This window comes from Halichoerus grypus, chromosome 2 (assembly GCF_964656455.1).
Source record: "Halichoerus grypus chromosome 2, mHalGry1.hap1.1, whole genome shotgun sequence".
Taxonomy (NCBI): domain Eukaryota; kingdom Metazoa; phylum Chordata; class Mammalia; order Carnivora; family Phocidae; genus Halichoerus; species Halichoerus grypus.
The window spans coordinates 208,839,325-208,864,056 of NC_135713.1; the positions used below are offsets into that span (position 1 = coordinate 208,839,325).

At 55.2% G+C, this 24,732-nt stretch overlaps 2 protein-coding genes across 2 annotated transcripts; one reads left to right on the forward strand and one right to left on the reverse strand.

Moving 5' to 3' along the window:
• Positions 1-5,021: 5,021 nt before the first annotated feature.
• Positions 5,022-6,107, reverse strand: LOC118536134 (testis-expressed protein 19.2-like). The gene has a single exon (XM_036092822.2). The coding sequence runs from the start codon at positions 6,105-6,107 to the stop codon at positions 5,022-5,024; it is 1,086 nt and encodes a 361-aa protein (XP_035948715.1).
• A 14,740-nt stretch (positions 6,108-20,847) lies between these two features.
• Positions 20,848-21,933, forward strand: LOC118536125 (testis-expressed protein 19.2). The gene has a single exon (XM_036092813.2). The coding sequence runs from the start codon at positions 20,848-20,850 to the stop codon at positions 21,931-21,933; it is 1,086 nt and encodes a 361-aa protein (XP_035948706.1).
• The last annotated feature ends 2,799 nt before the right edge of the window (positions 21,934-24,732 follow it).

Genomic DNA, 24,732 nt, shown 5'->3' on the forward strand with positions numbered 1-24,732 from the left:
GGTCTCAGCCCTCTAACTCTGTGGCCCTGTCTTTGGGGTCAGGCCTTCCCCACCCACAGTCCTGTGGTTATTAGTCGGCTATTTCTGTTTACTTCAATTCTCCAGACGTGGCCTGACAGGGATGGGACCCAGAAACCACGGCACCTGCTCCGAGGGGCCCGGAGGACGTGCACACACTCAGACACTGCACACCCATACTCGCACCCACAAACGTGCGCACACTCACACCCACACCACACCCTTGCCACACTCCCAGGGGCTCACGCGCTCACAAGTGCATGCCCACAACGGGTCTCCGGGGTTGCAGCGGGAAGCAGAGCTGGATTGGTGGGGCGTCCTTTCTGTCCCACCTCAGCCCAGCTGCCCGAGTCTCTGCCAGAGAGCACCCTGGACCCCGAGAGCTGTCAGGACCCCACGTAAAATGACCTGACTTCACAGATCAGAAAATGGAGGCCAGAGCAGATTGCAGAGCTGAGTGTTCCCAGGAAGTTTCTGAGGACGGGCTGCTGGTGCTGGCTCTTCCTGGAGCCGGTGGGAGATGGGGACTGAGTGTGGCGGGCACTCCTTTGCGGAATGTGGATGGTTTGGGGAGTCCACCCAGCCTGAAATGACCACCAGGGAGCGCCATTGGCACACAGTCAATCAGCCGCGTCCTGGGCCTGGAAATCTGTGCTGTCTGGGATCCCCAGGACACATGGGGGCAGGTCGGGTGCAAGTTTCCACAGTCTTATTTTCACTACACAAACATTTATGGGTTTGATTCAGTCCTGCGTTTATATGCCTAGTTTTATCCATTTGCAGATCTTTAAACAAAACGCACGGAGCACGGCAGGGACAGGGACAAGTGAGGAGGATCCTAACGCCCAGAGAACTGTCACACCCCGCCCCTGCCTCCTCCGTGTGTGTGTGGTTCTCCGCTGGGCGAGAGGTGGGCACCTTGCTGTGCATCCCCCGGGTGGCCCAGCAGAGCCCACCCTGCGACAGGACCCCAGGAGCCCGCCCACAGGAGCTGGGTTCTGGAGCGGGTGGGGGGGCCGAGGAGAAGGGGAGGCTGCGCTGCGTTTGTGTGCCCGGCGGTGCCCTCTGACGGCACCCCCATGAGGCCCAGCTGCGGGGTCCCTGGGGCCATGAGGGCAGTGGCATTGACCTGAGGGCCGCCCACATGGGTTTGGCAGCCTCCCCTCCAGCAGCAGGGAGGCTGGTGGCCTGCTCCCGGGGCCCCCCCACCCTGTGCCGAGGGCCTGAGCCTCCCAGCTGGGCCCTCTGTATGGCCCGGTCTTGCTCCTACTTCAACACAAGCAAGTAAACTGAAGTAAAGCTCTCTTTAACCAAAAGGAATGTTATTCATTGAGCACAGATGACAGTCGGTGATGAGCCAGTTTCCCGGAGGCCCGTTGCCGGCTGCTGGGGGAGGCCAGTGCGACGCCACTCCGGAATTTTTTTTTAAGTTTTTATTGATTCGTTTATTTAAGTAATCCCTACACCCAACGCGGGACTTGAACTCATGACCCTGAGATCAAGAGTCATGCGCTCTTCTGACTGAGCCAGCCGGGCACCCCTGATTCACCCAGAATCATAATCCTTGGTATTTCCCCTCCTCAGCTTCATCCAATATGTGTTTTTAAGGAGATGCTACTTTCGTTGGATGATGGGAGAAAAGAAGAAGATGGACCAGAAGGGTCTTTTACGTTGGGTGCATTTGAGCAAAGGGGTCCGTGGCTAACGTCCCCACACCCACAGGCCGCCCCTCCATTCCTCGGGGGGGCCAGAGGAGGAGGCTTGTCCAGATCAGCCCTGCTCAGTCCTTTAGAATGGGGACCCTCCCTCAACTCCGTGCGGCCTGGAAGGATGAGCCCCAAATACCCAGCTGTGGTGGCCTGGTGGGGAGGGCCAGGTGGTCTGTGACCTGGGGGGGCCCTGGGGAGCCCCACTGCGAGTCACGGCTTCTGCAGGCTGTGGTGGGGGACACAGAGGCCTGGAAGTGCGAATCTACCCACAGAATCTACCCAAGAGGGGAGAGCAGAGGGACTGTGAGCCAGCTGTGTGGTGCTGCCCTGTCTTCCGGAACCTTCCAGCACGGGAGCCTGCAACCCCAACTCCAAAGGTGCCCAGACTTCAAGGGTCTCTGGAAAGAGCTTGCACAGGAACCAGCTGAAACGAGTGCTGTGGGCCCAGTGGGGGGTCGGGGACCCTCCCAACACCGCCAGGACACACGGGGCTTGGGGGAGGTAACAGCCCGCGTCTTCCCGGGGTGACCACCCTGAGGTTTCTGCCCCCACACTTGCCCCACCACACACTGGTCTTCCTCCACCTCTCACAAACCTACTCGGCCCTCCGCCCCCTGCCCGCCTCCACCGCGTGGAGTATTCCAGTGCACCCCCTGAGAGAAGGGGGTGCACCCACAGCCGCCCCACCCCCCACGCCGAGGCGGGCACGACTCAGCAAGAACTCGGGACGAAGGTGGTCTGAAACCAGCGGCCCGGCAGGCAGGAGGCGAGAAAGGACATTTTCAGTTACGCGGCCGCGGTTACTTGGCGCCTGAAAGAGGAAAGCGGGTGTTGCCGCGCTGGAGGGCAGGAGCCCCGGTGGAGGATGCTGTGAGTCACGGCGCTCCGCCAGCCCAGGCGGGCCGTGTGGCTGTGGGGCCGGACCTGGGCTCCCCCGGACCGACACGCGTGCGGGGCGCCCTGCTGCCCGCAGACCCCGTTGGGTCACTGACTGGGGAGCAGCGTCTCCGAAGGTCCGACCTCCCGGCTCAGGCCCGTCCCCAGCGGACACCACCCTGCCCCGGCCTGCCCATGGCTGCTCGCGGCCGTGTCAAGACGCTTCCCCCGGGGAGGGTGGGTCTCTGCTGCCTCCACGGGGCAGCCTCTGTCCTGCCGCGGTCCCCAGCTGCCTGGAAACCCAACTGTAAATGGTGTCAGGTTGTGTGCAGACGACGTGTTCAGCTACAATGCAAGGACATGCACGTGGTATCGAGACCCCAGGCCCTTTCAGGGGAGGGGCTTTGGGGCCCCAGCAGGCATTCGCCCCTTTCCTGCTCAGGGACCATTTCCTGCACACATTCCTGAGGCCTCTGGGGAAGCCATGGACTCTGGATTCAGGGGGAACGACCTGGCCATGAGGGAAAAGAGGGGACACTGGGCCTCCGCCAGGCTCTGGGCCTCCCCAGGGGAGATGTGTGATAGGGCCCACCTCACCTAGACCCCATCCCAGAAGGGCTGAGGACAGTGCTGGCCACAGGGCATGTCAGTGCTAGGCTCTCCCTTTCCTGTCTGACCTGCAGCTCTTCTTCCTACTCAACACTAACACACAGACACTACACTGTAGAAGAGATTTTTAAACAAAAAGTTCTAATTATCCACAGAAAAAAGAGGACAACAATCCATGCCAAATAGTGACAGCAATCTCTCTGAGGGTTGTTACCGATGATGTTAATTTTCCTCTCATTTGCCTATCTGTTTTCTAAATTGTGGACAAGGAATATGCATTCTTTTGAAATAAGCAAACAATTTCAGAAGTTGTTTCTAGAAGGGCAGCCTCTAAGTGCATTATGACCCCGGCCCTGATGCAGTGTCTGGTGGGCTCTGGTCTCACACAGCACTGCTGAGACCCAGCTGGACACTTCCACACTGCAGCCTCCTGGCCCTTTGGAAAGACAGAAGCCACCAACAGGTCATGGACCTCAGTAGGTGGGCAAAGCAAATAAGACAAGGAAAGTAGGCTGAACATGATGGGAAGTTGCCTCTGGTCTCCTGGACACTGTATTTTCAAGAGACCCCACCTCCGTTGGCACACCTGACTCTCCTCATTCACTACCTTCTCCATCTGCAACCACATCTTTTACCATCTGTCTCCCTCCGTGGAGTGGAAGATCCACCCCTTGGAACTCTCCATCTGTTTTGTATGTTGGTATATCCTGATGCCTGGAACACGGCATGGTGCACAGTAGGTGCTCAATAAATGTTTAGTGACTGATGGTTTCCAGCACCAACCACAGAAGGGTGCTGGACATTTAACACAATGTGAAATGTCCATGGCACAATTTACTGACATTCTATACACCAAAGGGCTGTGTGACGTGTGCCTGTGTCACATCAGACATTTGGCGTGAGTTAATGTGAATGTGAGTGTTGTGTATGTTAGGTTCCGAGCCCCATAAACCATGCCTGGGATTTCAACTGGATGTTTATGGGTTATTGGGGTGTCTGGCTGGGGCCGGGGAAGGGGGTTACACACTGCCTGGCATTGCTTCCAACCTTCCTGGGACACCTTCTCTAGCCCAATTCTGATCCTTCCCAGGAGTTACAGTAGGAAGGCCCAGAGGGGTCACCCTGGTGTGTCCCATTGTCGCTAACATGGAAGCTATAGACTTCACCTGTGACTGGAGAAGCTGCTGTTGCCAGGATTGACCTGTCCCGGAGAGGGAGAAGACAAGGCCAACCAACAGAGGCTTTCTGCGGAAGAGCTCGGGACAAGAACTTGATGCAAAACTTTTCTGACTTTATTCAGTTAAAAAACAACACACAAAGAAACAGGTACTAAACGGTCAAACTGCATAAAATGGCCAACATTTGAAACTAGGTCTCTCCCCGTGCAGACCAGAGTCCCCGCCGCGGCTGACAGGGCCCCCTGGAGCCCCAGAGACCACCCAGGCACAGGCAAGCACACAGCCCCGTTGCCCCCACCTCCGCGTGCTCCTGGGACACGGGCCCCACCGGACACATCCCTGCGTGTGGCGCACCCCACTTCCCGAGCCGCGCAGCAACCATTCACCAACCACGTCCCAGAGAGCGTCACGTTCCTGGCTCCGTGACATTTGACGGAGAAGAAATTCTCTCCCGGTCACAGGCCTTTGGGTCCCTTCCACGGAGGCAGTGACGCGTCCCCTTTCTCAGTCCCTAGGCAGCTCCCCATTCTCCCTCCCCAGGCACTAGTCCCCTCTTCTTTGCCAGTCGCTCCCCTGGCTGTTGTGGGGAGGGGGCAGCCAGGACAATGGTGGCCACTTGGGCCTCAGTCCCTCAGTTCTGGGGCCCTGGGCTGAAGGGCTGGAAACGGGGCAGCTCCCCCAGGGCCGAGGCTCCCATGGCAGCCGGGCCCTCCCCAGGCCCCCGGGACCCACTGGGCCCGTGGCTCCAGGTCTCAGTGGTGCTGGGATCCCGTCCCTGGGAGGATGAGGACTGTGGCCTGGATGCGGAGGCCCCCTCCCCTGCCTCCCTTTTGGCCCAGGGTGAGTAAGAGAGGATGGTGAGTCCCCTCTTAAGCAGGGCTGAGTCCGCAGGGACCAGCTCTTCGGTCTGCCCTGGAGGACAGGGCTCCAGAATGCTCAGCTTCCACTTGTGCAGGTCCTGCTCCTGGGGCGCGTCTTGTAGTCTCACCACCCACAACTCGTCGGGCTCCAGCAGCAGTTTCCAGCCCTGGCCCGGGGTCCTCAGGGTCCATCCTACTGTCATCTTCCGGAGGTAGATGGCATCGTAGCAACCCACCATGGAGACGACCTCCAGGTCCCTTAACCAGGGCTCGGCCTCGGCAGGGTCCACGGCCCGGGTGGTGCCCAGCTCCAACACCATGGGCTCCCCCGGGGGCAGGTCCACTTTGAGAAACCCCTGCCATGGAGGAGGGAGACTCGGCCAGTGCGAGCAGGTGGGGGGCCCGTCGAGTCTCCAGGGCAGGCTCTGGGTCCAGTCAGCATCCTCAGGACCCAGGCCCAAGGGTGCTGCGTTGTGAGGCTCCAGCTCGGTGGGCACAAAGTGGTGGTCCAGGCCCACCTCCTCAGACCCCGCAGGGGCTGACGCCAGGGTGCCTGGCCCCCAGTCCACAGTCCCCCCCTGTGCGGGGTGACCTTGGCCCTGCGCCCAGCCGAACCCCATCCCCGGGGACCCCCCCTCCTGCTCAGGCCCCGCCTCGGCGTGGTCCATCAGCTCAGGGTCCCAGTCTTCATCTTCCCAGTCTTCCAACCCCAGCAAGTCTCTGAGTTCCAGAAAGGCAGCCTTGAAGCAAGCGAAGCAAACCCCTAGCTGGTCGCCATGCTGAAGCTGATACATCCAGGATGCATGGAGGTAGGACATGCCCTCGGCCCCATACCGCACGCTGACCGGGGGGCACATGGCCACGCTGCCTGCCTCCTACTGGGGTGGGCAGCGAGAGTGGGACGTGCTGGGGGGCTCAGGGGGTCTGGCCCACAGGCGGGGGCGGGGGCGGGGAGGGGCTGAAGGAGGAGGAGGAGCAGAAAGGGCGAGGGTGGGGGCGGGGGGAGAGAAAGAAAGGGGGTTCTTGTCTGGGTATCTGGGGTGGGGTGGAGGAGCTGGGCCCCAATTCAACAGGGATCCGCAGAGGTCGGGAAGGTCGGACTTCCGGAAGATTCTTCAGCTTATGCGATGGCTCTGTTCTCTGGGAAGACGCAAAGGACAAGCGAGTGAGGTTAGTGCCCCCTGGCAGGCAGGGCGGGCGGCCCCCGGTCACCCGTCACTGGGAGGGGCAGGGGCAGGGGGCGATGGGTTGAGACCTGGCCCTTTCAGCCCTGCCCGCTCCGTGTAGCTGCTCCCAGGCCTGGGGGGCACACGCGCCCTCCCCACCCAACCTCCCCGACCCCCACCCCTGGGACCCCGACACCCAGTCAGCCTCGCGCGGCAGAACCTGAGAGAACCTGAGGGATCCCGACAGGATCGGAGAAAACCTGATGCGACCTGAGGGAAGCCGAGGGAACCTGATGGAAGCTGAGGGAACCTGATAGAACCTGACAGGATCGGAGAAAACCTGATGCGACCTGAGGGAAGCTGAGGGAACCTGATGGAAGCTGAGGGAACCTGACAGAACCTGACAGGATCGGAGAAAACCTGATGCGACCTGAGGGAAGCCGAGGGAACCTGATGGAAGCTGAGGGAACCTGATAGAACCTGACAGGATCGGAGAAAACCTGATGCGACCTGAGGGAAGCCGAGGGAACCTGATGGAAGCTGAGGGAACCTGATAGAACCTGACAGGATCGGAGAAAACCTGATGGGACCTGAGGGAAGCCGAGGGAACCTGATGGAAGCTGAGGGAACCTGATAGAACCTGACAGGATCGGAGAAAACCTGATGGGACCTGAGGGAAGCCGAGGGAACCTGATGGAAGCTGAGGGAACCTGATAGAACCTGACAGGATCGGAGAAAACCTGATGGGACCTGAGGGAAGCTGAGGGAACCTGATGGAAGCTGAGGGAACCTGACAGAACCTGACAGGATCGGAGAAAACCTGATGCGACCTGAGGGAAGCTGAGGGAAGCTGAGGGAAGCTCCTGGAATCAACCCCCCACCCGGCCGAGCTGACCACCCGGCCCGAGGCCAGGCTGGACCACCTGGGCGCTTCAGCCTCTCACCCCACCCCACCCCACCCCACCCCGCCAGCCTGTGTCCCCCAGACCCTCTCCTCAGCCCGAGGGCTTCTCACCCTGCCTGGCACCTCCCTCCTTGGGCGCCCCTCAGAAAGGAGGGGAAGCTGCCCACCTGGCAATATAAAGGCCCCTTTCCCATGGTGCTCTGGGCTCATCTGCATATCTCCCATGAGCCTCAGCCCACCAGGAAATGAAACTGCTGAGTCACCACCTCCCTCCCAGGAGAGCCCTGTGTGGCCCCCCCAGGGAGGGCGGGCTGCCCCCCTCTGCCCCCCAGCACCATCATGCCTTCCCAGGTGTTGCTCCGCCCCCGCCCCCAAAACTGTTCTCACTGTTCTTTCCACCTGCAGGTTTCTGAAACTGTGCAGGTGGGCGCGTCTCTGATGGTCCTTGTCCCTTCGTGGGTGACCTGCCTGGTCACGGGTCCTGTCCTGTGGCTGAAAGTGGATTCCTTCTTGTTTTCTTTTGATTAAAGCTTCTTTATGAATTCTGGAAACTGATCAAGCCTCAATTATTTACATTTTAAACACATTTCCCCCTTTTGTGGCTTATCTCACTTTGTTTAGACTCCATAGATATGGTCTAATGTGTCAGTCTCTTCTTTGAGAAAAGATCTTTTTGGTCTTTATACAGAACATCTTTAGTTCCCCAAGACCAGAATGTCAGTTTCTTATATTTTTCACCTTATTCTTTCACTGTTTTGCTTGTTTCCTTTGCTTCATATTTTTTTGTTTAAAAATAAGTTGCTTTTGTAAAAAAATAATAACACAAGAGGAGAGATAGATGGCTTTTTAAATAATTTACTAAATTAATCAGGTCATTTGGGCCTTCCTTCCAAACTTCCAACCAGTGCATCCAACTGCCTGTGGCACATCTCCCCCAGCACATCTGGTGAGTGTCCCCAGATGAACAAGTCTGCAGCTGGGCCTAGCCTGGACAGCGCCTGCAGGAGAAGACACAACCTGCTTCTGTCATTAGCTGACAGCAAAGTTCCTTGGATCAGTTTCTCAAATTTTGCTGCGATTCAAATTGTCTCAGGCATTTGAAAAGTCCTGGTGTCCGTGTCACTCTATGTGGTACCCTGAGGTGACCCCCAGTCAGTCATCCCCTCCCTGTGATTGAAGGTGGAAACTGTGACTTATTTCTTACCAATAGAAGTAGCAAAGTTGATGGATGTCACCCCTTGATTACATTATATATACATAATTATTGCTTTTATAGTACATATTTTCTTTTTATTTTATTTTATTTTATTTTATTTATTTATCTGACAGAGAGAGACACAGCGAGAGAGGGAACACAAGCAGGGGGAGCGGGTGAGGGAGAAGCAGGCTACCCACAGAGCAGGGAGCCTGATGCGGGGCTCGATCCCAGGACCCTGGGATCATGACCTGAGCCGAAGCCAGTCGCTTAACCGACTGAGCCACCCAGTCGCCCTATAGTACATATTTTCATGGTTACATTATGTTTTATACACACAGTATTACATATTGATATATCTTTATATATATACATCATGTATATGTGCGCAGACCTATACGCACACATACACGTATACAAACTCCAAGCCGACTTACTCTTGCTTTCCCTTCTGGCTCTGAAGAAGGAAACAACCAGGCTGCGTACACTGGGGGGAGACTGGAGCCTTTGGTCGGTGACTGGGAGGGGCGGGTGGCTGCCTCAGGAGAGTGGAGTAAGGGGATGTTCCATGACCTGCAGGGATGCAGTATCCCCCTTTCTGGCTCTTCCCAGGGCTGGGGCACTAATGAACAATAGTGGCCCTTCTGGTGAATTCTTGGCTTGTCTGCTAAACCAACAAGCCATCAGCTTCCAGGCATCACTTCTGCTTTGCCTCTATCACAATGTGTGATTCTTTTGTTTTTCTAGCTCCCCTTCTGACCGATGACCAGAGCATAAGACTGATCCTGACTCAGGTCTCTATTTACAGAGAAGAAACTCAGGGCACAAAACAAAATAATCTGGGGAGACATTTTTCCATTTCCCTTCTCAGTACCGGGATCATCAGGCCTGTCCTCCACCAGGGACGTCTTTGTAGCAGAACCCATGCCTCTGCCCCTTACCTGCACCCCTGCTCCCCCCTCCAGCAGATGAGCTGTGCCGAGGACTAGGGGGCTGTGCCTGGAAGCGTTGCCCTGTGCCCCACTGTGAGGTCTGGCAGAGCTGATATCTGAATCCTGGCAGGTCTGAACTACCACCCATGTGCCCAGGTTCCCCTCAGTTACCTTCCCCTGAGTCAAGGGGCCTCTCTCAGTCATGAGTTCTTGAGGACTTGGCCGTTCGAGATGACATCCTGGGTGTGGGTGTGGATGGGCTGCCCATCCCTGCTGGCCTGGCTGTGAGGAGAGTGTATCACACTGGGAAGAGGGAAGACCCTCAGACCCCAGGAGGGGCAGCCTCTCCTCCCCCTCCTGTACTCCGATCCACACGGGTCCACAGTCCCATGACCCAGAGGGCAGAGCCAGCACCATCTGCTTCTTCATTTTCCATCGATCCATCCACTCATCTGTTCAACAGGTACTAACTGGGCACCCCTGGGGCACCGAAGGCCCCACAAGGAGCAAGGGCAGCGTGCTCGCCGCCCTCATAGGGTTCACAGACGGAAGTTGAGCAAATGGAACAAATGGCCAGCTTGGTGCTGGACGACAGTGACAAGATTCTCTGGGGGCAGCTGCATACACTGGCAGGTTGGCAGGGCTTCCAACAGGAATTCCAACAAGGCCGTCCAAGGTAGGGTGAATGGCGATTTGTTCTCTGGGTGTCATGGAGACATGGGCATGGGCTTCCCAACCTCCACTCACCCTTCAGAATGCTTGGGTGAGTCACGGGAGGAATAATCTAAAACTTAGAACAACTCGGGGTGGCCTTAGTCCTCAGGTCCCTTCACAAACAAAAGGTGGTGGCCCAGGGGCAGAGAGAGTGATAAATGTGATGTGTGAGTCCAACAGAAGAGAATGCCGCATTCATTACAGGAAGATCGAAACCCGATCTTAGGAGAGATCACCAAGAGACACAGGGATTTACAGGAATAAGCTTAATATTGCAAAACAGGATGTCCTTTTTGGAATGATATGAAGGAGTGGAAACTGGGAAGGAGCATCAGTACCTGATGGGGATTTCATTAGGATGTGGCCACCCCATGTAATATTATGTACCCGTAAAAAACAAATTTTCAAAGAAGACCCAATGTAAAACCATCAGCCTCTGTTAAGTGAAAAAAAAAGCAGGTTATAAGTTTGTATACACAGTATTGCTTTGATTTTGTGAAAGAAAAAAGTCTGTGGCCACGTATGCAAGTGTTGGGTGTGGTAGGTGCAACTGGGCTCCTGTCCTGTGTGTACATGTCAGGTGTAACGTGCATGTCTGTGCCCTTTGTACACATGTTGGGTGTCACGTGTCCGTGAGCGTATAAAGAATGACTGAAGAGGAATGCAGCAACATCAGCTGCGATCTTGGGTGGTAGTATTATGAGTTATTGAATTTTCTTTATAGATTTCTACATTTGCTTAATTCTCTAGAATAAATATGTGCTATGACCATACCTTCAGAAGCCACTGGAAGCCCCTGGAAGTGCTTCACGGGTAGTGGTGGGGTCTAAGTCAGCCCTTCTCGGTTGGGGTCCTGAGCTGAGCTCTCCCCACAGACCACCTCCCCCAGCTTCTCTCCAGCACCTGCCCGTCATTCCACTCCCTTGGAATGTGGACCCGCCAGGGCAGGCCTGGGTCCCACCCTCCACCCTTCCAGACCCCAACCAGGGGCTGGTGCCAGGTAAGTGGAAAGGACAGTAGGGGGAATGTGTCCCCACCACAGCAGGGCTGGGACATCCTCCCCCTGGTCTTCTACTGCCCAAAACCCTTGGGGGGATGACTCTGGAGCCCTTGGAATCTCCCTCAAGTTCTTTTATGTCAAACCTCGTGAGTGTCCGAAGCTCCCCCGCAGCCAAGGCCGCCACGTCCCCTCAGACCCCACGTGGCCAGGCGTAGGCCCATCAGCCATACTGTGGTTCCTCACAGGCAGGGGTGGCTGCGGGCTCGGCTACAGCAGCTGTGAGAAGAGCCAGATTCAGAGCGAACATCCCTCCAAGGAGGGAGCATCATGTCTTCCCTGAGTCCCCACATGACCACCTCCTTGTGGGGTGTCTGCCAGCCCTGCCCAGGCCTGGTCACACTCTGCCTGGGAGGCACCCGTGCCCCTGGATGCTGCCCTTAGACACGGCTGCCTCCATCCCAGGGGGTGCATTGCAAACAGGGTGTCTTCAGAACCCCGAACCTCCCTGGCAGAAACACGATCATCCTGTATGAGCTTCCGGTGGCCTCCGGACAAATAACCAGAGACTTGGTGGCTTAAAGCAACACAGATTTATTCTCTCATGGTCCTGGACGTTTGAAGTCTATGAGTCTGCAGGCCGGTTCTTTCTGGAAGCTCTTACCCTTTTCCAGCTCCTGGAGGGCACGTGCAGCCCTTCCCCTGCCTCCAGGCCAGCAGCACAGAATCCTCTCTCCTCTATTCTGTCCTCACAGCTTCTCTCTCTGACTCTGACCCCCTGCCTCCCTCTCATAAGGACCCTTGAGACGCCATGAGGCCCACTTGAATGCAAGCTAACCACCCCCCAAGACCCCTCACTTAATCTCATGTGCAAAGTCTCTCCAGCCTTGTCGGTGACATGGGCACAGGTTACAGCATTAGGACGTAGGCATGTTTGGGGACATCATCCAGGGGACTACCTACCCATCCTGTGCTCCTGATGGTTCCTGCCCAGCTCTGGAATTCCCAGAAAAAGCCTTTTTTCTCACTACACATGAGAAGTGCCTTGGCTTTGAGGGTTTCAGGCCCTCAGCTCTGCCAAGCTGTGCTTGCTGCCCCTAACACCAAGGCCTAGCAAGACCCCCCATGCCTATCTGATGGAGGTGGGAAATGGGACAAGGAATATGGGGTGGGGGAAACACCTTCTCAAAATTTCAAAACTCTATTCTGTAACGCTGCGCAGAAGCCGACAGAACAGATAAACGCTAAGGGGCTGCTCTGGCTTCACCCCGCCTGCCCAGGCCCCATGCCGATGGAGGCCTCTCAAAACTCTCCAAACCAGGGCTGGATCTGGCCCTCCCAGGCTTTTTGAATTTCTGGATAGACAGATAAATAAAATTGGGGGGACAATAGGGGTTACTAACAGCTTACTTTTCCAACCAAGGCATTTTTCATAAAGACATTCTTCACACTAGAGGTAAAAAGTCTGTACTTGCCGACAAAAGGATTTTATTTTATCTTTTTTTTTTTTAAGATTTTATTTGTTTGAGAGAGAGAGATAGAGCACAAGTGGGGGGTGGGAGGCGCAAAGGCAGAGGGAGAAGCAGACTCCCTGCCGAGCAGAGAGCCTGATGCGGGGCTTGATCCCAGGACCCTGAGATCGTGACCTGAGCCGAAGGCAGACGCTCAACGACTGAGCCACCCAGGCGCCCCTGACAAAAGGATTTTAAATGGAATAAATTTCACTTCATGAAAAACTCTCTCCTACTTTTCCTATTAGGCTTCAGAGCAAGGGGACTTCTGGCCTGGAGTCACCACGAGGGCTTCCAAATAACTATGACTAAAATGGTAAAGAAATGGAAGAGAAGAACTTGCATGTGAATTAGAAAGAACCGTAAACACTGAGATGGACAGTCTTGAGTGGCCAAACCCATGACCTGAGATCCAGAGCGTACTGGAAGGGTGTGATACGGGTTGGACACAGTGGAAGACCGAATGGGTGAAACGGAAGATCGTCAGTAACAAATCAAAGCACGAAAAGAAAAGAAGGAAACACCAGGACGGAGTTTGAGGACATGTGGGCACACTCAGGATGGAGTCCCGTGATGGGGGCTCTGTCCCTGGGCAGAGCGCTGGCGGGTGGGAACTCGAGGATGGGAGACTGGCTGCCCATTGTCCACCCTGGCCTGCTCTGGATGCAGGAAGGCAAGTCCAGAATGATGGTCCATCCCCAAGGGCAGTGGAGGCCAGAGCACATTCGTGGAAGGAAACCATCATCCGGATGGCAGGACCCTTGCTCGGGGCAAGGCCATTTCCCCTCCCGGCTGGGAGTCCAGGGCTACCAAGTGGTACCCACCCTCCTAACAACCCACCACCCCCAAGGGGCTGTGGCCTCTGGAAGGAACCCCCTGGAGCCAGCTCCTTTCTACTGAACCGTGTGTGCCACTGAATTTAGCAAAGCAGTCGCAAATGAGTCCTTTGAAAAGATGCTCATTATGTGTGGAGCAAATCTTTAAAGTCACATTTAATGAGAAATGTGAGATTTTCTGATTAATAGTTCTCAGAGTGAATCGCAGGCATGCAGAGTTACTTCTGCACAGAGCACAGTAGGTTTTAGGGGTGGGGCCCCCACAACCCCCTGGGCAGCAGCAACCCCTGCATTCCTGTTTCCTGCAGGAGCCCTGGCCCCTTCCCCCCCCCCCCGGCTCTGGACTAAGCAGTGAGCCCGTCTCTGTGGACGCCCAGGTCCTCTCGGGTCCAGGCCGAGGTCACCAGGCAGAAGAGGAAGCTTCTCCTGGCCACCGTGTGGAAAAGGAAGGTTCTCCGTGTCCTCCACCTACCAGGGGCTGTCCCTGGCCACCAGTCTCTTCAGGCCTTTCCCTACATCCCTCTCCCCATCCTTGGCCCCTGTTGCCTACACTCAGGACCGCCCAGGCCCTTCCCCACTGTCTGCAGAGTGTGTCCAGCATGCACACTGGATGTGCACCTGTCCTTCCCTCGTGGTGCAAATGGAGAGAGGGCCATGGACTGTGTGGCCAGCGGCTCTGCAGGATGTCCTGACCAGGAGATGGGGGATCAAGTCTGCTCCTAGGAGGGCAGGGAGCTGATTGGCTTTTTTAAGGGTTGAGTCCCTCATTCATGAGTCTCTCATGGGGGCTTAAATCCCATCCCTCTCCAGGAATACCCTCAGGAAGCCACAGCATTTGGGAGAAACAGTCCAGTAGTGTGGTCACTGGCTGTGATACACCCGTCCCCCATTTGAGGCTTCATGTCCTTCCTGGGCCAAGTGTCTTGTCCCTCCCCACATGGCGAGGAACAGCACCCCATCAACCCAATCTCAGGGCTGACGTGACATCTCTGTGTTGAGTCACACAAAGGTGGTGACCATGGGGATCTCGGGAGAGGGACGTGGACATGGTTTTCCTCCCTGGAATGGCAGCCCTGTGCCCACAGCACATTTCCTCCCCTGAAAACCGGGCAGTTAGATTCCCACCTCACAGGCTGCAGGGAGACCTGTGGTCACCCCCCAGAGGGAGGGGGCGAGGCTGGGGAGAGGCTTCAAAGTGCACACCATGGCTTTATTTGGACCTTCGCCAATGAGAAGCCACAGCAAAGGCAGGCCCTTTGGGGAGTACAAGCTCGTCTGAGTCCGAAATGGGTCTCGGGGCACTTCTCTGCTCAATGCTGCTCCTCAGTGACTCATCCTAAAGCCATCTTCTGGAGCGGCTAAGACAGGTCCGGCTAAGAGCAAACGTTTCCTTTCTCTCTCGGTCTCCCATTTTCGTGCCCCACACAACAGCTCTCTTCAACATCGGGGTTAGGAAAGCGTTCCCACCCACAAGGGTGCAGAGTGGCTTCTCTCCACAAACAGCCACGTCCCTAGGGGGCCCCAAGAATACCTGGGAAGAAATGAATGAACTAAGCCGAACCAGTCCCAGCAAGCGGACCGTCAGTGTACGTTGGCTGTGGGACTCAGCGGCCGAGGACAGGATGAAGAGCTAAGCCAATTGGTTTCCGGTGGGTTCTTGCTCCCCCTGGATGAGGCACCAGGCCCACTCCTCTGGCTCCCGCACACCCTCTCCTCCACTGGGATGGCAGCACCGACCCCCTGGGAGGCCACCCCGGGAATCCCACAACCCGAGCTCCTGCGGAGATGCGGCCCATCCGCAAGAGCATTTAATCGTGTGTTACTTCATCTGGTAACACACAAAACCTCCGGCCCTCGATGGGACTCCGGCCGGCAGACCTGGTCTGGAAGGACTGGCGTTTCTCCCCACCGTGTCAGGGCCCTACCGCAATGCCACCGTGTAGCTGGACACTAGAGCCCATGTGGGCCCTTCCCACCAGGACTTACTGTCACCCATCCTCCCTTCCCGCACCCATTGTTCACCTGGCAAATAGCTGCTGAGTGCTCATCCTAGGTTAAAAAAGTCAGTGGTTAAAAAGAAAAAAGTAAAAGACCATGCCCTGCTCTGGAGGCTGCACTTTAGTGGGGAGAGACTGACAATAGTCTCCTGAGTAGACAAGGACCGTAACTTCAGATGGTAGCAAGCATGAGGAAGAAAATCAGCCAGGGGCACGGCAGGAGAGTGGGGCATCGCTGTGGGACTGCACTGTGTGGGGGTCATGGGGGGCCCTCCAGACTGAGGAGCAGCCCTCATGATGGGCACCCCCAGGAAGCCTCCCGGTCTTGCGCTAGCCAGACACTGGAAAGGGAAGAGCGTCCTTTGCAGTCAAACCTCTAAGGAGTGGCAGCTGGAGGCCGGAGGCGGCTGGGGCCCTGACAGGAGGAGAGGGGGGAGCTGGATGGGAAATGGGCCCACAAAGAGCAGTCTTCAGAACAGACAGGGAAACAGAGGCAGCTGAACTATTTGGTGCTATAAACTCCGAACAATGGAGCGCCTGGGTGGCTCAGTTGGTTGAGCGTCTGCCTTCGGCTCAGGTCGTGATTCCAGGGTCCTGGGATCCCTGCTCAGTGGGGAGCCTGCTTCTCCCTCTCCCTCTGCCTGCCGCTCCCCCCTGCTTGTGTTCTCTATCTCTTTGTGTGTCAAAGAAATAAATAAAATCTTTAAAGAAAAAAAACAAAATAAAACTCCAAACAGTAAGATGAAACCAAATGAAGACAATTGCGTGTGTACACCGTGTGCTGGTGATATGAAAATGGAAATCCAAGCACACGCTATGACTTCAGAGTTACCACAGCTCTCCAGATGTAATGTCCCTATAGAAATATGTGCCTCTGAGGGACATTGGAGGATGGTGCTGGAGACCCCCACTCCTGTGTGACCTCCATGCTGCCCCAGGTGACCAGAGAGACAGAAACCGGTGGCTCTGAAAATTATTTTACAGTGAACTCATGACCCTTACTCATTGTTATGGCCGACTCAGAATCATTAGCCTCATTTGGTCAGAGAATTATTATTTGTCCTTGTCTTCGTGCCTTTCTGTTCCTTTTGGAAACACAACTCTAGCTTTATGGGGTAAGTCAGTAAAAAAAAAAAAAAAATAGAACATCAATAGATAGGCAACTTTGAGAGCACATGTGTCCTCCACAGCCACGGGAACCCATCTCGTCCTTGCCTTCATCGTGTGCTCATCCCGTGGAGGCAGAGGTCCTCTGGGTCTCTCTGAAGACTCTCTGCAGTGAATCTGTGCAAAGATGTATGAAACTATTCCTCTCCTTTTTTGTTGCCTGTGAGGAGGAACGAAAGAGAAAGCCGGTAAAAACTCCTGCATCCGCAAGGAGCTGAGGGCTGAACTTCTCTTGCGATATAAGAGCAACCATGTAAATGTTTGTTTAAACTCCAAGTATTTGGACTCCAACAATGTGCAGCCCTCCTTTCTCAGTCGTGATGACTACAACAGTTTTCAAGAAGGTTTTCTTTGGTGAATCACCTGATTATTTAAACACGCTTTTCTTTTTTATTAGGGCTTGATTCCAACTGGGTCACCTGCCCACAGATCCAAGCATGCGTGGGCATGTAAGCTTTTTGGGTCAGGTGGTTTCTCTGAGCACAACTGGCCATGCTCAGGTCAGATTCCAAGACACGCTGGCGGAGCCTGTGCCCGGGAAAGGCCCCAGCCCCAGGTTGGCTCTGAACCCATCTCGGGGATGCAGAGTCTGTGCCCGGGAACACAGCAGGTCAGTTACACTTTGATGGCCATCCCAAGGACGGAGGTCATCAAGCCAGCCAAGAAGCGGGAATGCATCCACCCCACAAACATCTCTGGAATGTTCTCTAAGCCTCAGGAGCTGCACAGGCCTCATGGACGAGACAAAGACAAGCACTAGCAAGCTCAAAGGCACACCAGGGACTTTGGCCTTTTTCCTCTCGAGAGTCTCAGCCCTTGGGGCAGTGGGGGCCCTTAAGCTTGACCAGCATGGTCATCCTTGTCCTCTTCTAGTCTGACAAGACTTGGCCACACTCACTTTTTTGGGTTTCTCCCCCTTCACCCTTTTCTGTTGCAAGAGCTCACATGTCCTGGGCCAGTGGAGATGGGGCCTTGGAATGAGGACAGGTTTGGGGCCAGGTTCTGGTCCCTGCTGGCCTCCAGGTCATGGCTTTGGCCCTATAAGGGCCTTGAGGCTGGTCAAATCACATACTTTCCAGTTTGTGGCAGGTCACAGTAAGGTGTCTTAGTCACAGGGTGGTTGGGTGGATCATAGCTATTTGGGGACCATGCAGAGCCTGGCTTGAGTATCACTTAGGCTAAGACCAGGGGAGGGTGGAGGATTAATGGCCCGATATCTGTGAAAACGTCTAAGCTCACCCAGGTGTCTAGGCACTGGTTCTGGAATTGTACAGCATACTGAAAACATCTGGAGAATTTAAGACACTGACTGATGCCTGGATCCCATGTGAGAATTCTGATACAACTGGTATGGGCAAATGTTGGTTTTCTGTTGATTCGTAACAAATGACCAAATTTAGGCTTAAAACAACACACATTTATTTTCTAGTTTCCATGGATTAGGAGTTGGAATATGCCTTGGCTAGGCCCCTTGCTCAGGGTCTCACACAGCTGCAGCCAAAGTGTTGGATGGACTGTGCTCTCAGCTGCCAGAATTCTTTCCCTTGTGGTTTTGGGACTGAGGGCCTCCGCTCTACTGGCTGTCAGCGGGATGCACTTTCAGGCCCCAGAGGCTGACCAGTTTCCCGCACAGTTCACGGCATGGCTGTTTCCCTCGTCAAGGCCAGGAGGAGACAGCCAGAGCTGGCTTGGGGTCTTATGTACATTCATGGTAATGTCATTGCAGGAGGGACACCCCTTTGCCACAAAATGTGACTTCAGGCAGTAGCATCGACCCCCAGTACCACTTCTTGGTTCGAAGCAAGTCCCAGGCTCCACCTCCAATCACAGGGAGGGCATGACCACTGGGGGTCACCTCAGCTGTGTCTACCACATGCTGTGACATGAGCAGTGGGACTCTTCAAATTCCCAAGAAAATTTTAATGTGCAGCAAAATTTGAGAACCACTGATGCAAGGACCTTTGCCTTCATCTGTTCCAGACTAGCTGTGTCTCCTGCAGGCTCTGCTCAGTCCAGCTCACCAATTATGACAAATGTACCACTGGTGCAGATGTTGATAGTGGGGAGGCTACGCATGTGAGGGGCAAGTGTAAATGGGAACTCTGTACCTGCTGCTTAATTTTGCTCTGCACCCAAAATGCTCTAAAAATAGTCTATGTTCAAAAAAGAGTTCAAATAAAGAGTTATTTTGAAGTGAAAAGAGGCACAAAAGGGGGAAATGTGTTTAAAATGTAAATAATTGAGGCTTGATCAGTTTCCAGAATTCATAAAGAAGCTTTAATCAAAAGAAAACAAGAAGGAATCCACTTTCAGCCACAGGACAGGACCCGTGACCAGGCAGGTCACCCACGAAGGGACAAGGACCATCAGAGACGCGCCCACCTGCACAGTTTCAGAAACCTGCAGGTGGAAAGAACAGTGAGAACAGTTTTGGGGGCGGGGGCGGAGCAACACCTGGGAAGGCATGATGGTGCTGGGGGGCAGAGGGGGGCAGCCCGCCCTCCCTGGGGGGGCCACACAGGGCTCTCCTGGGAGGGAGGTGGTGACTCAGCAGTTTCATTTCCTGGTGGGCTGAGGCTCATGGGAGATATGCAGATGAGCCCAGAGCACCATGGGAAAGGGGCCTTTATATTGCCAGGTGGGCAGCTTCCCCTCCTTTCTGAGGGGCGCCCAAGGAGGGAGGTGCCAGGCAGGGTGAGAAGCCCTCGGGCTGAGGAGAGGGTCTGGGGGACACAGGCTGGCGGGGTGGGGTGGGGTGGGGTGGGGTGAGAGGCTGAAGCGCCCAGGTGGTCCAGCCTGGCCTCGGGCCGGGTGGTCAGCTCGGCCGGGTGGGGGGTTGATTCCAGGAGCTTCCCTCAGCTTCCCTCAGCTTCCCTCAGGTCGCATCAGGTTTTCTCCGATCCTGTCAGGTTCTGTCAGGTTCCCTCAGCTTCCATCAGGTTCCCTCAGCTTCCCTCAGGTCCCATCAGGTTTTCTCCGATCCTGTCAGGTTCTGTCAGGTTCCCTCAGCTTCCATCAGGTTCCCTCGGCTTCCCTCAGGTCCCATCAGGTTTTCTCCGATCCTGTCAGGTTCTATCAGGTTCCCTCAGCTTCCATCAGGTTCCCTCGGCTTCCCTCAGGTCCCATCAGGTTTTCTCCGATCCTGTCAGGTTCTATCAGGTTCCCTCAGCTTCCATCAGGTTCCCTCGGCTTCCCTCAGGTCCCATCAGGTTTTCTCCGATCCTGTCAGGTTCTATCAGGTTCCCTCACCTTCCATCAGGTTCCCTCGGCTTCCCTCAGGTCGCATCAGGTTTTCTCCGATCCTGTCAGGTTCTATCAGGTTCCCTCAGCTTCCATCAGGTTCCCTCGGCTTCCCTCAGGTCGCATCAGGTTTTCTCCGATCCTGTCAGGTTCTATCAGGTTCCCTCAGCTTCCATCAGGTTCCCTCGGCTTCCCTCAGGTCGCATCAGGTTTTCTCCGATCCTGTCAGGTTCTGTCAGGTTCCCTCAGCTTCCATCAGGTTCCCTCAGCTTCCCTCAGGTCCCATCAGGTTTTCTCCGATCCTGTCAGGTTCTATCAGGTTCCCTCAGCTTCCATCAGGTTCCCTCGGCTTCCCTCAGGTCGCATCAGGTTTTCTCCGATCCTGTCGGGATCCCTCAGGTTCTCTCAGGTTCTGCCGCGCGAGGCTGACTGGGTGTCGGGGTCCCAGGGGTGGGGGTCGGGGAGGTTGGGTGGGGAGGGCGCGTGTGCCCCCCAGGCCTGGGAGCAGCTACACGGAGCGGGCAGGGCTGAAAGGGCCAGGTCTCAACCCATCGCCCCCTGCCCCTGCCCCTCCCAGTGACGGGTGACCGGGGGCCGCCCGCCCTGCCTGCCAGGGGGCACTAACCTCACTCGCTTGTCCTTTGCGTCTTCCCAGAGAACAGAGCCATCGCATAAGCTGAAGAATCTTCCGGAAGTCCGACCTTCCCGACCTCTGCGGATCCCTGTTGAATTGGGGCCCAGCTCCTCCACCCCACCCCAGATACCCAGACAAGAACCCCCTTTCTTTCTCTCCCCCCGCCCCCACCCTCGCCCTTTCTGCTCCTCCTCCTCCTTCAGCCCCTCCCCGCCCCCGCCCCCGCCTGTGGGCCAGACCCCCTGAGCCCCCCAGCACGTCCCACTCTCGCTGCCCACCCCAGTAGGAGGCAGGCAGCGTGGCCATGTGCCCCCCGGTCAGCGTGCGGTATGGGGCCGAGGGCATGTCCTACCTCCATGCATCCTGGATGTATCAGCTTCAGCATGGCGACCAGCTAGGGGTTTGCTTCGCTTGCTTCAAGGCTGCCTTTCTGGAACTCAGAGACTTGCTGGGGTTGGAAGACTGGGAAGATGAAGACTGGGACCCTGAGCTGATGGACCACGCCGAGGCGGGGCCTGAGCAGGAGGGGGGGTCCCCGGGGATGGGGTTCGGCTGGGCGCAGGGCCAAGGTCACCCCGCACAGGGGGGGACTGTGGACTGGGGGCCAGGCACCCTGGCGTCAGCCCCTGCGGGGTCTGAGGAGGTGGGCCTGGACCACCACTTTGTGCCCACCGAGCTGGAGCCTCACAACGCAGCACCCTTGGGCCTGGGTCCTGAGGATGCTGACTGGACCCAGAGCCTGCCCTGGAGACTCGACGGGCCCCCCACCTGCTCGCACTGGCCGAGTCTCCCTCCTCCATGGCAGGGGTTTCTCAAAGTGGACCTGCCCCCGGGGGAGCCCATGGTGTTGGAGCTGGGCACCACCCGGGCCGTGGACCCTGCCGAGGCCGAGCCCTGGTTAAGGGACCTGGAGGTCGTCTCCATGGTGGGTTGCTACGATGCCATCTACCTCCGGAAGATGACAGTAGGATGGACCCTGAGGACCCCGGGCCAGGGCTGGAAACTGCTGCTGGAGCCCGACGAGTTGTGGGTGGTGAGACTACAAGACGCGCCCCAGGAGCAGGACCTGCACAAGTGGAAGCTGAGCATTCTGGAGCCCTGTCCTCCAGGGCAGACCGAAGAGCTGGTCCCTGCGGACTCAGCCCTGCTTAAGAGGGGACTCACCATCCTCTCTTACTCACCCTGGGCCAAAAGGGAGGCAGGGGAGGGGGCCTCCGCATCCAGGCCACAGTCCTCATCCTCCCAGGGACGGGATCCCAGCACCACTGAGACCTGGAGCCACGGGCCCAGTGGGTCCCGGGGGCCTGGGGAGGGCCCGGCTGCCATGGGAGCCTCGGCCCTGGGGGAGCTGCCCCGTTTCCAGCCCTTCAGCCCAGGGCCCCAGAACTGAGGGACTGAGGCCCAAGTGGCCACCATTGTCCTGGCTGCCCCCTCCCCACAACAGCCAGGGGAGCGACTGGCAAAGAAGAGGGGACTAGTGCCTGGGGAGGGAGAATGGGGAGCTGCCTAGGGACTGAGAAAGGGGACGCGTCACTGCCTCCGTGGAAGGGACCCAAAGGCCTGTGACCGGGAGAGAATTTCTTCTCCGTCAAATGTCACGGAGCCAGGAACGTGACGCTCTCTGGGACGTGGTTGGTGAATGGTTGCTGCGCGGCTCGGGAAGTGGGGTGCGCCACACGCAGGGATGTGTCCGGTGGGGCCCGTGTCCCAGGAGCACGCGGAGGTGGGGGCAACGGGGCTGTGTGCTTGCCTGTGCCTGGGTGGTCTCTGGGGCTCCAGGGGGCCCTGTCAGCCGCGGCGGGGACTCTGGTCTGCACGGGGAGAGACCTAGTTTCAAATGTTGGCCATTTTATGCAGTTTGACCGTTTAGTACCTGTTTGTGTGTTGTTTTTTAACTGAATAAAGTCAGAAGAGTTTTGCATCCAGGCCCTGGGTGAGTCATCTGTCAGTTCGTCCTTGTTGGTGGCCTTGTCTTCTCAGTGCCTTGGATGAGCCCCCTTGACGGGTTGAAATCTCCTAGGAGCAGGAGACAGAAGTGGGGACAGCACAGGGCAATTGAGTCAGTGTTTTGGCTCATGGTAAGAGTTTGTTTATCACATTATTTATAAACAAACACATGCACGCTTAAAGGACCATGTTGTGAACAATAATGAGTGTATCATCAAGCACAGATTTTAATCAATCTACATGTGTCCCGATTAAAAAAAAAAATTTCAGGCAGAACATGTGTAAAGAATGCTAATATATTCCCGAGACAGAGGCAGGGGGTAGGTACCAGCATCCCAGTGTGCTGTTCACTCACTGAAGTAGGATGCTCTGGAGTTCTGGGCACCATGGTGCCTTAGGCAGGGGAGATACTCTTAATCAGGGAAGATGTTCTTAGCAGGTTTTCCTTCTTGCGAATGATTGATCTGGAGGTTTCTGTTGCCCTCCATTGGTGGTCTCTGGCTGACACAGCCTTCCAATGATTCAAGGATGGGCTGTTTCCCTTTCAGTGACAAATACAGCTCTAGGGGTCCATTCTGGAGGGTTTTCCTGTGCATTATATTTATCCTATCGAATTCGAGGGCAGTTTTCCTCCCACGTATCTTTCAGAAGCAGTCCTGGTCTTAAATCATGAAGGCTTCTGATGCTAATTAAGTGAGAAAAAAACTTTAATGCAGCAACAGCCTTTCAACACCCCTAGATCATTCTATGAGCATTTAGTGAGTTGGAGTCTGTATTAGAACATTTACCTGCCTTCTCTCCCAAACAAACCCTGCCTGGTCTTACTTTGTCCCTTCCCCTCTCCATCCCTCCAGATTAAATAGTCCATTTATTCATTATTCCAGCAAACTCTTGTTTTGAGCAGCCTTTTTTTTTCCTTAATGACCTGGCTTCTTTGCAGAACTTCAGGGCATCCTGCAGCAGGGCCCAGGCGAATGCTCGAGCTCTGTACCAGGAGACGAGAAGGTTCCTCAGCACTTCTCATCTGGAAATAGACAAAATACCAACCCACAAGGTTGCGGTGAAAATGAAAAAACATAAAATACATCCTCAAAAATTAAATCTATAATTACCATATGAATTATGTACCCAAATGAATTAAAAAGGTACATGCTCATAACAGCACTGTTCATGATCCACATGTCTAGATGAAGGGATAAACGAAATGTGGCGTGCCCATACAATGGAATATGCTTCACCATAAACAGGAATGAAGAACTCACCTATGCTATGGCGTGGATGAACTTCAAAACCATCCTGCTAAGTGAAAGAAGCCTGTCACAAAGGCTACATGTTGTACTTACATGAAATGTCTGGAATAAGCAACTCCATACAGACAGTGGTGATAAGTGGTTGCCAGGGACTGAGGAAAAGGAAGAATGGGAAGTAACTGCTTAATGGGTATAGGGTCTCCTTTGGGGACAATGGCAATGTTCTGGAACTGGATAGACGTGACCGTTGCACAATAGTTAACTTTATGTTATGTGAATTTCAACTCAAATTTAAAAAATCAAATGTAAATGTTGTAACACATTGGTCCAGAGCAGAGATAACTGTGTGTTTTCTTCCCAGAGGACCTGGGGAGAACACCCCCACACACCCCCAGACACAGCCCCAGTGTGAATTATTCCACTCTGCTTAAAGCAGCTGTAGTCAGTTCTGGCTGTTAATGGAAATTAGCTGGGGTGTGTGCAGTGGAATACCACAGAGCCTTTCAAGGCGTGAATGAGCTCTTATTTTTCAGATTGAGAGAAAACAGAAAATCACAAAATGATAGGTACAGTCCAGTCCTAGTTATGAAAATTTTAAAGCACATTATTGATTGCACATGGAAAATACAAGGTCAAAAAAAAAAGTTTGGGAGTTACCTCAAACTCAGGGCAGTGGTACCTCTAGGGAGGGAAGAGAATGGGAATGAGGACTAGGGATATAATAGTTCCTCAAACAACACTCTGAAACAAATATTAAAAATACTGTCACTTGATCTAGATGGTGGTGCCCAGGTGTGTGTTATATACTGAGAGAATGTAAAAATGATGATGGCAATGGTGATGCTGCTGCTGCTGATGGTTGTGGAGGTGGTGGTGATGGTGGTGATGGAGGTGGTGGTGATGGTGATGATGAAGATGGTGTGGTGGTGATGATGGAGATGGTGGTGATGGAGATGGTGGTGGTAGTGGTGATGGAGATGGTGGTGGTAGTG

What these genes read in the sequence shown, in the direction of transcription:
- LOC118536134 (XM_036092822.2), bottom strand. Translation starts at nt 6,107, where the DNA reads ATGTGCCCCCCGGTCAGCGTGCGGTATGGGGCCGAGGGCATGTCCTAC.
- LOC118536125 (XM_036092813.2), top strand. Translation starts at nt 20,848, where the DNA reads ATGTGCCCCCCGGTCAGCGTGCGGTATGGGGCCGAGGGCATGTCCTAC.